The 14,756-nt window shown below is 42.5% G+C and overlaps 1 protein-coding gene across 6 annotated transcripts in view; it reads left to right on the plus strand.

Annotated features, from left to right (window-relative positions):
• The window catches only part of Bcl2l13 (BCL2-like 13 (apoptosis facilitator)), a 78,871-nt gene that overhangs the window by 14,970 nt on the left and 49,145 nt on the right, over window positions 1-14,756 (plus strand). For all 6 annotated transcript variants that reach the window (XM_005395980.2, XM_013520180.1, XM_013520181.1 and 3 more), the window contains exon 2: window positions 8,945-9,115. In XM_005395980.2, coding sequence (XP_005396037.1) covers window positions 8,995-9,115 — 121 coding nt within the window. In that variant the 5' untranslated portion in view covers window positions 8,945-8,994. The remainder of the gene's footprint in view (window positions 1-8,944; window positions 9,116-14,756) is intronic.

A 14,756-nucleotide genomic window follows, 5' to 3' on the forward strand; every position in this document is an offset into this window, starting at 1 on the left:
GTTTTTCTCCAGTACCGGGAACTGAACTCATGACCTTGAGCTTGCCAGGCAGGCGCTTTGCTGCTGAGCTAAATCCTCAGCCCTATTTATTGTCTTTTTGAGACAAGGTCTTGCTGTGCAGTTCAGGCTGGCCTTGAGCTCACTTTATAGCCCAGGCTTGTCTCAAACTTGCAAAGATCCTCCTGCCTCAGCTGCCCAAGTGCTGGGATTACAGGTGGGTGTTGGCATGCTTAGTTTAAACATACTATTGAAACCTTCTCCCTGCCATTTTGACATTCCTCTCCCATTGGAAATCACGGCTGTCCATTCACTGCTGTTAGGTAATTTTCCTGGCTTGCATCTGTAGAGTATTGATAGTTTTGTATTTCCAGTCAGACCTCTTCCTGAGTTTCAGACCTATATATCTCACTGCTTGTGCATTTCCACCTGGATGCCGCATGGGTGCTTTAAAATTAAGCATACCCCAAAGTGAGCTCGGTATCCTCTGTAGCACCAGCTCTTCTTGTGTTGACTGCTTTGAGATACAGGAAAAGTACCACCTTTCCTACAGCTTCTTAATTGCTCTCATTGATTAAGAAATCTTTACATTCTTAACCTTCTTCCTGTCCATCCACCTTTCTTTCTAGTGTTCTGCACTAGTTCATGACTTTATACATCTTCTGTTAGGATTTTTAAAGAAGTTTCCCTAACATTTGTCCAGACTCTGTTCTGTTTTCCAGCCAGCTCTAGGATGATTTTTCTAAAATGTGCTCTCTCAGTATTCTTGTTTAAAACCTGCAGTATTCCTTTTTGTGTTCTGTAGTAGGATTTCTGTTGGTTTTTTGCTTTTTAGTATAAGGAATTGAAGCCAGGACTTCATACTGAATTATAGCCTCAGCCCTTTTTAAATTTTTTTTTTTGAGATGGTCTCACTGCGTTGCTGAGTTACTCAGGCTGAGCTCAAATTTGAGATCCTCCTGTCTCAGCCTCCCATCAATAGTAGTTTTTAATCAGTTTTACATTACGATCTTGTTTGAGCATCTTATGAAAGAAAGTGATGTTTCTCTTTGGAAAAATGTGTGTGCACTCAGAATTTGCAAACAGGTTTTTTTTGCAGGCAGCTTTAAGGTGTTCCTGGATGCCTATTTATGTATGTGGTTAAAATAACTTCTGACCTATTGGGTAAAACTCAGGTTAGCAAGCTGGGTGTGGTGGTGCACACCTGTAATCCCAGCACTCGAGAGGCTGAGGCAGGAGGACTGCTGTGAGTTTAAGGCCAGCCTGAACTGCATAGCGAAACCCTGTCTTAAAAAGACACACAAATCAAACTAGCATCCTGTCAGATACAAGGCACATTGAATGCTAACTGGTGCTTGCTCTCGCTGAGTGAGTGGTCCTGTTTATATCTTACGATCGACCCATGGCAAATGTTTCAACTTTTCTGTGATTTTATGCTGTTTCAAAAAGCTGTTTTTCTGTTTCTTATCTTTCTGTCTGAAATGCGCCTGTCTGGCTCCTAGTTGGTTTATTAGTGAACACAGCATGTTCCATGGTTGGCTCAGATTTTACTATATAAAGTCTTTTGTGATTTCTACCTCCTTTTTCCCTTCCCCAGATGGATTTTTTGGTTTTCTCTCTTAGGTTTTCCTCCACCTCTCTTGTGGGTACTGGGTTGTATCATACACTTTTTTGCTGTTTTTCTTTTTCTTTTTTTTTTTTTTTTTTTTGAAATAAGGTCTGCTGTATTGCCCAGATCGGCCTTTAACTACTAAACTCTCCAGCAAGCCTCCTAACTCAGCCTCTCGAGTGTCTAGGACTATAGATGTGATGGCCTATGTTCCTATTTGTCTCTATATTTTTTAGGTTTTTTTTCCTTAACTTGTTTAAAAGTCTCTTAAGGCAGGTTATTTATTAAATTTGTGGTTCTCTTTGTGTTTAATGCCTAAAAAGTACTGTGTACCGTAATTTAGGAAATACCATACATGTTGAATGAACGAACAGAGTTCTCAGAAGTAGAATATAACGGTACACACCTGTAATCCCAGCACTCAGGAGGCTGAGACAGGAAGAATCAAGAGCTTTTAAAGCCTGCTTGATCCCCTACTTAGCGAGTTCGAGGCTAACCTAGACTACATATGGAGACCTTGTGTGGAAAATAAATATTATTCTAAATTTCTAGATGCTATTATACATTTAAGGTCTGTGCATGACTTTGCAAAATTAAGGTTTTTCTAAACTATAAATTTAGAGTAGTAATGAAAGTTGTATGTTGTAATTGATGGAGAGCTACGTTAGAAATTTAAGAAAATTGGGTTCCAGTCTTAGCTCTTGCCAGTTACCTCCTGGTTGTAAACAATCCAGACTGGTTCTAGCTTGCTTGCTTTTCCAGTGGTGCTGCTGGGGATCAGACCTAGGCCTCTCACATGCTAGGCAGTGCTCTGTTACTGAGCCATAGTCTCCTGATTGCAGCTTTCTTATGCAGAGAAGTGACACACGGAAAGGATGTTGGGTTGCTAAAGGAATGAATAGCAAAGCTGGAAAATTAGCCCAGAGGGACAGGCAGGAACCAGGGGAGAAGCAGCTGTCAACTTGGCCAGGGTCAGGCCGTGGGAGTGGGATAGGACACTGCTGCTGGACCACTGCCTGGCCTTGTGGAAAGTGTACTGTTGTCTACTCCGAGTTATCTTTAAGTCTTCCCAGGTTCCAGATCCTAGATTGTAGGTGCAGGTCCCTGTATCGCATATTTGTACAGGAAATTGGGAGAAAATGGCCCGTGTTAGCTTTTGTCGCATAGGCCAAGGGATTTGTTTCCAGCCAAGGATTACAGAGTCTGGGCTGCTCCAGAGGTAGGAAATTGGGTTCAGATGGCAGACAGGCAATAGATAAATAATGAAACAAAAGGGCAGATGTCCGTACAGTGTTGCTACTGACTTGCCTGATAGGCCTCAGAAAACTTCTCTTTCTGAGCCTGCTTTGCTTTTTTTTTTTTTTCCCCAAACATCCCAGTCCCTCACCCCCTTTTGCAGTAGCAGAGTTTATTTGAGAAAGTAAAGTGAAGGGTAAGGGAGAAACTGGTTCTGCAGAGGGAGCTTGGGCCGAGTAAAAGAGCAAAAAGCAAAAACACCCTGGAGAAAGCAGTATGGGCTGTTGTGAGGAAACCCATGGTAGCCTTTAAAAACCAAAAACCAAAAAAACGGGGTCTCCCTAAATCACTGAGTTGCTCAGACTGGGCTCAAACTTGCAATCCCCTGCCTCAGCCTTCCAGAGTACTGGATTATGGGTATGTGCCACCACGCCTGGCTATTTTTTCCTTCCTTCCTTTCTCTTTCTCGTTTTCTTTTCTTTTTTTTTTTTTTTTGAGACAGGGTCTTGCTATGCAGTTCAGGCTGGCCTTGAGCTCACTTTGTAGCCCAGGCTGGTCTCAAACTTGCAACGATCCTCCTACCTCAGCCTCCCAAGAGTTTTTTTTTTTCTTTCATGTACAATTTTATTTTGTTTTTGTTTTTTGCTTGTTTTGTTTTTTAATCTTTTTGAGACAGGGTCTCGCTATGCAGTTCAGGCTGGCCTTGAGCTCACTTTGTAGCCCAGGCTGGTCTCGAACTCACAACGATCCTCCTGCCTCAGCCTCCCAAGTGCTGGGATTACAGGCATGTGCTATCATGCCTGGCTTCATGTACAATTTTAATACTGTCTTCCCAATGTTTTTTTTTTTTGTACCAGGAATCAAACTCAGGACCTTGCACTTGCCAGGCAGGCACTTATGCCACTGAACTATATCCCCAGCCCAACGTTAAATAGTACTAGTATAAAAGTAAGATAAAGTATTTAAAGAATGTGGTAGATATGACTTCCGTTCCTCTGATGCAAGCTGTAACACGTTTTCCCTGTTTTGGAGTACATATTAGCAAGTTGGCCTTTTTTTTAAGAGTAGGAAGAATTTATTGAGAGAAAGAAAGCTTCTGTCTAAGAGGAACAGAAAGGGGCCTGGAAAGTGGGTTGCCTGCCAACCCCTCTTCTCGGGGTGTTTATTAATCCAGCCATGAGGTGAGGTAGGCCCAAGGTGGGACACAACTATAGTCAGTCAATAAGATTACAAGTGTAGTTGCTTAGGTTATATTGATCCAGTGGGAAATCACTAGGTGGGTGTGAAGTGGGACGAGACTGTGGTGAACCAGTCAGGTTAGAAGTATAGTGGCTTGGGTAACATTGATTAAATGGGGATCAAATTGGGAAGCAAATCATGCAGCAAGCACACACTGAAATATCTTTCAGATGTTTATGAGAACTATTAAACTTCTAGATTGTTCTTGGTCCTATTGGATCTTTTAATAAAATCTAGTAGTAGTGCTCCTAAAATAGAAGCAACAGAGACTTTTAAATGTTGAACCAAGATTCCTTTGATAGCATAAGAAAATAGTGATATTAATAGCAACTGTCATTGTACTTTTTTTCCTTGGTGCTAGGGGTTAAACCCAGGGCCCTGTGCATTGTAGGCAAGTATTCTACCATTAGGCTCTAATTCAGCCCTTGTTTTTTAAAGACAGGGTCTTGCTATGTAGTTCAGGCTAGCTTTGAACTTATTATGTAGCCAAAGGTGACCCTAAATTCCAGGAGATCCTTCTGCCTCAGCCTCCCAAGTGCTGAGGCTACAGGGGTGCACCACCACATCCAGCTATGGGCTTTTAAAAAGACAGTATTTAACTATTCCCAGAAGATTGTCTCTATGTAGAGATTCCTTGTATATTTCAGTGGGTTTTTTTGGGAGAGGAGTACTGGGGATTGAATCTACAACCTTCACACTGAGCTATATCCCTACCCCCCCCCTTTTTTTTTTTTTAGAGACAGGGTCTAATTAAGTCACTAACATGCCCTGATAGGCTTAAAATCCTCCAGCCTCAGCCTCCCGGAGTGCTGGAAATATGTGTTTACCGTGCCTGGCATGTGTTTCAAATTTTTTTTGTTTTGTTTTTCCAGTACCAGGAATCAAACTCACGACCTCGCACTTGCCAGGCAGGCACTGTGCCACTGAGCTAAATCCCCAACCCCATGAGTTCTGCATTTTCTCTCACTATTTATCATCCTAGGACTTTTTTTTTTTTTGGTCTTTCTGAGACAGGGTCTCCCTATGTGGTTCAGGCTGGCCTTGAGCTCACTTTGTAGCCCAGGCTGGTCTCGAACTTGCACTGATCCTCCTGCCTCAGCCTCCCGAGTGCTGGGATTATAGGCGTACGCCACCACTCCCGGCTTCTAGGACATTTCTCTTAGTTGTCAGCTGCAGTTTAAAAATATTAAATGGCAGCAGCCCCCCATAGTACTTGGGATTGAGCCTAGGTTCTTCACATCCCTAGTGCTTGATTTTATTCTTTTTTTTTTGTTTGTTTTTCTCCGGTACCGGGAACCGAACTCACGACCTTGCGCTTGCCAGGCAAGTGCTTTTGCCGCTGAGTTGATTTTATTCTTTACTTTGAAAAAGAGTTTCAGTAAATTGCCCAGGCTGAGCTTTAATTTGAAATCTTCCTGCCTCAGCGTCCCAAAGGGTAGGGATTACAGGCGTGCACCACCATATCCAGGTGGAAAATTTTGGAAATAATAATGTTTAAATTGCACACCATTCTGAGTAACATGTTGAAGTCTTGCACGTTCAGCCCAAGGAATGATTATCCATTTTTCTCTGGTGTATTCACAGAGTATTTGCTACCCACTTAGTAACTGTCTTGACTGTCAGATCCGCCATCTTGTTGTTTTTGTTTTTTTTTTTTTTTTGTCTTGCTGTGCAGTTAAGGCTGTCCTTCAACCCACTTTGTAGCTCCGGCTGGCTTGGAGCTCGAGCTCACAGTGGTCCTCCTGTCTCGGCCTCCCACGTGCTGGGATTACAGGTGTGTGCACCACACTCGGGTTGCCATCTTAGTATTGCATTGCTTATGTTGGGAACCCTTGTATTACTTAATAATGGTTCCAAAGTGCAAGAGATGTTAGCAAGGAGAAGTTATGGAGAGTTCCTGTAAGTGAAAACTAAGTGTTTCCAGTTCAAGGAAGGAAAAATAACAAATACTGAAGTTGCTAAGCGCTGTGGCAAGAAGGAAACAGTGTTTATAGGGATTTGGTACTGGAGAACCTGAAACAGAGAAGCACGCCTGGTGGCACGCAGGTGTCTGGGAGGCTGAGGCAGGAGGACTGCAAGTTCCAGTTCCGCCTGGGCAACTTAGTAGCTTTTTTTTTTTTTTTTTTGTCTTTTTGAGACAGTCTCACTACGCAGTTCAGGCTGGGCTTGAACTTACTTTGTAGCTCAGGCTGGCCTCGAAATCACAACAACCCTCCTGCCTCCTGAGTGCTGGGGTTACAGGCATGCACCACCATGCCTGGTGCAACTTAATAACTTATAAAGACCATTTTTCAAAATAAAAAATTAAAAACAAAGGCTGCAGATATAGCTCAATATAAAGGCTTTGGGTTCAATACCTAGTACCACACAGACGCACAAAAAAGTAAAACCTACTGTACTGTAGGGAGCCCTTCCTGGCCCTTGTTGTGGGCTGAGAAGTTTGAATTTGCAGTCCCATGAAGAGTTATTGGAATTCTGGTAATTCCAGTCTACGACTTCCAGTGTAACCTATGGTGAGAATAAAGACACTGAAGTATATTTGTAGCTGTGGGGAGCCACGGGGCCCTAAGTCCAGCTAGGATAATGGCTTACCGGACCAAAGCCTCGACCCAGGGCTGAACCTGGGTTTCATTCATTTGTGAAGAAGGGAGTGGCGGGAAGTAGGTGAGTGCTGTGAGCTGGGCTGGGTGGGCGGTCTGAAATCACCTCTGCAATGTGCAGAGAGAAGCGTATGTAGAAAGAGAAATCTGCATAGCCCAGTTGAGGTAGTGTCTAATGTTTGCTTCAGCTCTGATGTGTGATCTTTTATGCCCTGGGAGGTCATAGGCTTATCTCCAGGCTCATCCCAGCGGACAGTGTGGAACATGCCTCTCCCTTGCACCTGGTTCACATGTGTTTTTTGGGAGCTGCGGGGGTGGGATAATACTGTCTTGTCACCTTGCTTCAAAGACTACCCATCAGCACCTCGGCTGGACCAGTTTGCATTGCTTAAAGCCAGTTGAAGGAATAAGGAAAAATCCTAGCCAGCTGTGCACATATCAACACATGGAACTAGGGCCAGGTTTAGCCAAGATGGAGATAATAGCTGTTCTTTCAAGGAGAATTGCCCAGGTGGTCCTCCACAACGTATGTAGAATTTGGTTCTGTTAGTGATTTTAGGCATCTCCTGAGGATCATAGAATGTATCTCTCATCGATAAGGAAGGTAAAAATACTGTATTTGTTGAGATCTTAAAGGAGTTTCTTTTTTAAGAAACTTAAAAGTCAGGCAGTGGTGATACAAGCAGGAGGCTGAGGCAGGAGGATCGTGAGTTCAAGGCCAGCCTAGGGGACATAGTGAGTTAAGTACCAGCCTGGACTATATAGCAAGACCCTGTTTTAAAATAAGTATAAAATATACTAAATAAAAAAGAAACCAAAGTTATTTGGAAAGCTTAAGAATGGCACATAGGCCAGGTGTGGTTGTGCACGCTTGTAATCCCAGCACTTGGGAGGCTGAGGCAAGAGGATCATTGTGAGTTCAAGACCAACCTGAGCTACAAAGTGAGCTCAAGGCCAGCCTGAACTGCATAGTGAGACCCTGCCTCAAAAAGACAGAAAAAAAAAAGAGCACATAAAAAATTGATGTGAAACGTTATTATTATTTTTTTGATGTGAAACAGTGATTAAAGTATATGGTAGATAATACAACTCCTCCAGGTCCGTCAGATACAGTGAGAGTTGTGGTATTTATTAGATATAATTAGGATGTCTGCTGAGGAGATACAGATTAAAGCAGCTTAAACAAGATCCCAAGGTGCGTGGTCCACACTGATGTGGTGACTCCGCTCCATGCAGTCACTCGCAGACCCAGGATGTGTCTAGTTGCTTTGGCCTCCCCTACTATGTGTCCTTTGAATGTCAAACTGGGTCAGGGCCACCTGCAGATTGCAGAGACAGGGAGGAGGAAAGCCGAAGATGGAGGGCTTACAGGCTGTACTGGGATGTCTCACTTCCCCCTGGGTCAGGCTGATCTTAGAGCATGTGAGCTGTGAGGAAGGCCAGGATCTGGCAGTCTCTAGCTGTGTGGTCTTGGGTCTGGCTAAATTTTCTTTTTGTTTTTTTCATTTTTTTCTGGTACTGGGAATCGAACTCACGACCCTGCACTTGGCCAGGCAGGCGCTGTGCTGCTGAACTAAATCCCCAGCCCCTAAAATTTTCTTTTTTTTTTTTTGGTTTTTCTCCGGTGCCGGGAACCGAACTCACGACCTTGCGCTTGCCAGGCAGGCGCTTTTTGCCGCTGAGCTAAATCCCCAGCCCCCTAAAATTTTCTTTATTGCTAAAAGAAGAGAACTTACACTAAGGTGGGGGTGAGGGATGTCACTGTGTGTATTTGTCACACAGGTGGAAATAAACCAGGAAGAAAAATAGTTTGCTTTTGACGCAAAATCTGAGTACCTAAATCGCCATTTGCCCCGGGCATGTGGTGTGTACCTGTCATCCTAGCTCCTGGGAGGCTGTGGCAGGAGAATCACAAGTCTCAGGCCTGCCTGGGCTACACAGTGAGTTTGAGGCCAGCCTAGGCTACACAGAGGTACCTTGTGTGGAAAAAAAACAAATTACCATTTGTATGAAAGTTAAATAGTTATATTGTAAAAGATTACCAGAGGGCCAGGGATGTAGCTCAGTGGCACAGTGCCTGCCTGGCACGGGCGAGGCCCTGAGTTTGATTCCCGGTACCAAAACAAATAAATAAAATGAAAAATAAAAGATTACCAGAAAGAAAATTCAGAGACACGTGTATTTTGGTATTCAGTTGAATAGTTGGAATCAGTGGACCAATGTACTGTCATGCGATAAACTGAACAAAACCTTCTGTTTTTAGGTCTGACACATCTGTAAGTAGACCTCTGGGGAGCTCTGCCAGCCAAGTCAATGGCGTCTTCTACTACAGTGCCTCTAGGATTTCACTATGAAACAAAGTATGTCGTCCTCAGCTACTTGGGACTCCTCTCTCAGGAGAAGCTGCAAGAGCAACGGCTTCCCTTACCCCAAGGTATCACCTTTGGCCTCCAGTGGTTACGTCAAGTCATGAAAGGGCTCCATGTATAGAGGTGCCGGTGTCTTTGTGGTTTAGATCTGTGGTTATAAGATAGGTAATATTGATGTTTGTTTTTTCTTTCTTTTTTTAACTTTCCTTTCCTGTCCCCCTCCCCTCTGTGTTGTTCCCCCTTCCATTTGAACATTTTCTTCCTGTTTCACAATACCTGTTAAACATTTTGCTTCTTATTTACACTTTCAATTTCTTACACCAGAGAAACGATGTGGTATTTACACACGTGTGTCCAATTTATTTCACTTAAGAATAAGGACTCCAGTTGCATCTGTTTTCCTACAAATGTCTTGAGTATATCCTTCTTCGTGGCAGAGTAGTACTCCATTGTGGTAAGCTCATTCAAAACAAAACAAAACAAAACATTAGTCCATCCTTTCTAGCCTGTTCTCTCCTGGCCCATTCTAAAAAGCAGTTACTTTTCATGTTATTTGAGAGCTTCATATTTGAAATGATTGCTATTGATATAGGTGATGGTATGCTATGTGCATGCAAATAAATAGAGGCCTGTCTTTAGAGATTTTACTCAATATGACAAGATTAAAATTGTATAATTTTGTAAGTGTATAATCCTAGCACTTGAGAGGCTGAGGCAGGAGGATCACAAGTTTAAGGCCAGCCAGAGCAGACCCTGTCTCGGGAAACAAAAGAGTGATATACTTGTTTATTCCGGGTACTAGGGATTGCATTCAGGGCCTTGTGCATGGTAAGTAAGCACTCTGCAACTGAGCTAGTCCCCAGCCCTCTTTCTTTTCACGCAAGGTTTCCCTAAATTGTCTGGGCTGGCTTGAACTTACAGTTCTCCTGCTTTAGCTTCTTATATAGCTGGGATTATAAACATGTGGTGTTGTGCCCAGCATATGATTATTTTTATTTTTTATTTATTTATTTTTTGTCTTCTTGAGACAGGGTCATGCTATGCAGTTCTGGCTGGCCTTGAGCTCACTTTGTAGCCCAGGTTGGTCTTGAACTCACAACGATCCTCCTGCCTCAGCCTCCTGAGTGCTAGGGTTACAGGTGTGAGCCACCACGCCCGGCAGTGATTATTTTTAAACTTACAAAATGAAGATTCTTTTATTTCAGTGATAATTAGGTTTATACAGTGACTTTGTATGTCTGATGGATTCTCAGAAATTTTGGGGGCTGGGGATGTTGATCACTGGTGGAGTGCTTGCCTAGCTTGGCATGGATAAGGCCCTGGGTTCAATCCTCAGCACTGAGAAAAACAAACTAACGAAACAAATCAAATAAAACAAAAACAAAACAATTTTTAGCACAATTCTTTGTCTTACAAAGTGGTGTATGTCCAACTTGTGTTTGTTTTTTTTTTGGTGCTAGGGATGGAAGCGAGGGCCTTGTGCATGCCAGCCAAGTGCTCTTCCTGAGGCATCCCCCAGTCACTCCACACCAAACTCACCACACAAGATTCCGAATTAGTTTTCTTCATTAACTGTTAGATCATCAGAAATATTTATCTACTGGAGCTCTGGAGGTAGTTCTTACTAAGCTCAATGAGGAATAGTGTTGAGAATTCAGAAATGATGGCATCCAGTGGGAGAGATGACAGAAAGCACTCTGATGTTGCTCGTAAGAACATGTACAGGCAACTCCTGGGTGTGTTCTACTTTTGAAATTCTAGTCCTTTTATTTGTATATATAGTAATAGGGATGAAACCCGGGGCCTTGCACATGCTAGGCAAGTGCTTCACTGCTGAACCACATGCCCAGCCCCGAATCATCTTAAATATACTAAGGTAGATTAGTATTTAAATAAAATTATATCAAAAATGACTTAAAAATTTTTTTTGAGATAGGATCTTGCTCTGTAGTGCAGGCTGCCCTTAAACTCACTGTGTAGCCTAGGCTGACCTCGAACTCACAGTGATCCTCCTGTTTCAGCCTCCCAAGTGCTGGGATTACAGGATTCGACTTTGGTTGTGTTTTTTTGTTTGTTTTTTGGCTTTTTTTTTTTCTTTTGGTGGTACTGGGACTTGAACCCAGGACCTTTGCAATGAGCTACATCCCCAAACCTTTTTTAATTTTTTAAAAAAATTTTTTGGCTATTTTTGTTGTTGTTGTTCTTTTTGAAACAGGGTTTTGCATACAGTTGAGGTTGGCCATGAACTCACTTTATAGCCCACGTTGGCTTTGAACTCACAGCAGTCCTCCTGAATACTGGGATTATGGGTGTGCACCACTACATTTGGCTAATGTTAATTTTTTATTTTGAGACAGAGTGTTGGTAAATTACCTTGGCTAGACTCAAATTTGGGATTGTCCTGCCTCCCCTCCCAGGGGGCTGGGATTACAGATATCCACCACCACATCTGGCTAGATTGGACTTTTTTTTCCTTACTGGGGCTCAAACCCAATGCCTTGCACGTGTTAGGCAAGTGCTCTGCTACTGTGCTATACACCCAACCCCAGATTGTATTTTTTTTTTTTTTTTATTTGGTTTTCTTTCCCCTGTACGGGGAATCAAACTCATGACCTCGCTCTTGCCAGGCAGGCGCTGTGCCACTGAGCTAAATCCCCAGCCCCTTCAGATTGTATTTCTTAACATTGCCTGTCTCACCAAGATCAGGTCTCATTACCTTGTGTGTCTCATGCCCATTACTGACTTTGTTCTTTAAATAAACCAGGCTTACTCCTGACTTTCTTTCTTCTACTTTAGCTTTGGTGCTCTGGACTGGTAGACTCTTATGATAGTAATGACTAATACTTACCATGTGTAATTCTTTTCTGGGTCTGTAGGAAATAGCATTTAGCTAGAGCCACACTGCTAGTCCTAACAAGGAAATATGAACAGAAGCCAGGTGTGGTGGTGCACACCTGTAATCCTAGCACTCTGGAGGCTGAGGCAGGAGCACTGTTGGGAGTTCAGACCCAGCCTGGGCTACAAAGTGAGTTCAAGGCCAGCCTGAACTGCATAGTGAGACCCTGTCTGGGTTTCTGAGTGACTACGTAGAACAATCTTCCTGCCATCCAGTTCCCCAGGTTAAACATGTAACGAATGCAAGGGAGAAATGGATCTTTTACATAAGTAACTATAATTTCTGTTTGTTTTATTATGAAGCATAGACTAACCTGGCCTAATTAACATATTTACCATGGTCTTTGTGCTGCTATAACAACACAGTACCTGAGACTGGATAATTTATAAATGATAGAAATTCTTTGCATGGTTATGGAGTCTGGGAAGTCCAAGATCGGGATGCTGACAGCTTCAGTGTCTGGTGAGGACCTGGTCTCTGCTTCTCAGTGGTTCCTTGCGTGCTGCCTTCTCCCTTGGGAGAAAGAACAGAAAGGTGGGGCAGCCTCGCTGGTTCCCTCCCCAGTGCTGGTTCACTGGTCACCTCCCAAGGCTGCCCCTCCTAACTGTGTTCAGCGAGGGTGAAGTGCCAACGTGAATGTTGGAGAGACATTCCGACTGCAGCACCCACATATACATAACGCAGTCAGCAGCTGTCCAGCTTGCCCAAGATTAAGTAAAACTGGGAAACCCTGGCCAGACAGACAAGTGGGTCACCGTAAAAAATACATGCTTTTCAAATCGTACTTATTTGTATTAGTTCTTGGTTTAAACAGATTCCATAATCCACAAAACTAGCCCTTTTCAAACCCTGTGATTTACAAAATTTGTGAAGACTTTAGGGATTTTGTGTACCTGTATTTATTTATTTTTCATTTATTTTCATTTATTTCTCTGCTTGAAGATGGAATTTTTTTCTGACTATTGTGCATCTGCGGAGTTTACTTACTTTGGGTTTCTGAGGTTTTTGTTTTTAAAACCTGCTTATTGGGCTGGGGATATAGCTCAGTGGCACAGCCCCTGCCTGGCAAGCGCAAGGTCCTGAGTTTGATTCCCAGTACCAAAAAAAAAATCTGCTTGTTACTCATAATATTGTTTTCCTTATAACAGTTATAAATATTATTATATAACTTGTGAAATAAGCCACTTAAAAAGGGACAGGCAGGGGCCAGGGATATAGCTCAGTGGCGTAAGTGCCTGCCTGGGAAGCTCAAGGTCCAGAGTTCGATTCTTGGTACCAAAAAAAAAAGAAAAAAAAAAGGACAGGCATTATATGAGGTACCTAAAATAGATTCATAGAGACAGAAATTAGAGGGGTTGTTTTGGTTTATTTTGGTTTGATTTTGAGACAGGGCCCTCACTATGCATTTCAGGCTGGCCTTGAACTCACTTTGTAACCCAGGCTGGCCTCAAACTTGCAGCGATCCTCCTGCCTCAGCCTTCCAAGTGCCAGTGCTACAGGCATGCACCACCATGCCCAGATCTAGGCTGACTTTTTAAAGGGAAATGGTCCCCCCACACCCCTTGGGTTTTTGAGGTGTGGTGTCACTGTCCACTGGCCCTGAACTTGCTATGTGGCCCAGGCTTGGCTCTAGTTTGAGAATAAACACGGGAAGTAGGTGAGTGAGGTGCTGTTCACAGCTCAGATATTCTGTCATATTACGTTTCTTTCATTATTTCCTGAATGAGTCATATACTGGGTACAGACTCTTCCATAAATAGTTAACTCGCATATTTTTTCAGAACTAGTTAAGTCTTCCATAGTGTGCTAGTTTGTATTGCATATGGCCAGCCCTGGTTCAGATTATGTATTGTGACTGGTGGAAGTCTTTCTGACGTACATGGTTCTTGCCAAATGATAACTTTTGCTATATTCCACTTTGCCTGTATTGACAAGGAGCTTCTTGATTCGATGGTAGTTAACACAGATTTAACAAGTTTTTTTTATGAGTCAGTGCACTGAGGGCCTCATGCATACTAAACATGTGCTGTACCACTGAGCTACTTTCCTACCCCCCAAATAATTCTTTCTTTGGCTGGAAGAATAGTTAAATTGAAGTCTGCTAATTAATAATATAATCAAGTACATGTTGGTGTGCTATTGGTTAGTTATTCATTTAACCACTAAACAAAAACTCATTTCCCTTACTTCCCAGCTTCTGATAGTCAGTTTCTAATTTCTCCATGTATTTGTTCTTCAGCATAGTATTTTCAGGGTTCATCTGTGTTGAGGCGTATCTGAAAATTTCCTCCCACCAGAGGTGAAACTGACCAAAGTATGTTATATACATGTATGAATCTGCCAAAATGAGACCCACTCATCCGTATAACCAGTGTGTGCTTATTAAAAAAGGATGTGAAGCTCTTTGAAATTCTTTTTCCTTGTTTGTGTTTGTGTATATCACATTTTGTGTGTTCATTCATTCATCTGCTGATGGACATTTGGGTTGTTTCTACCTTTTGACTATTATTTATAATGCTACTACGAAAGTGGATGTACAGATACTTGTTTGAGTTCCTGCTTTAAATTCTTTTGGATATATATGCAGATATAAAATTGTTTTACTATAGGTAATTCTGTGTAATTTTTTATGGAATTGCCATACTGTTTTCCACGGTGACTACACCATTTTATCATCCCATCAGCAACAATGTACAGGGGGTTCAGTGTTTCACACCACTTGTTTTTTGCTTTTTGATAATAGCTATCCTAGTGATAGTGAAGTGGTAGCTCACTGTGTCAGCTCATTTCTTTTTGGTTTTTTTTTTTTT

Source organism: Chinchilla lanigera, unplaced genomic scaffold (genome assembly GCF_000276665.1).
Source record: "Chinchilla lanigera isolate Chin_1 unplaced genomic scaffold, ChiLan1.0 scaffold00053, whole genome shotgun sequence".
NCBI lineage: Eukaryota > Metazoa > Chordata > Mammalia > Rodentia > Chinchillidae > Chinchilla > Chinchilla lanigera.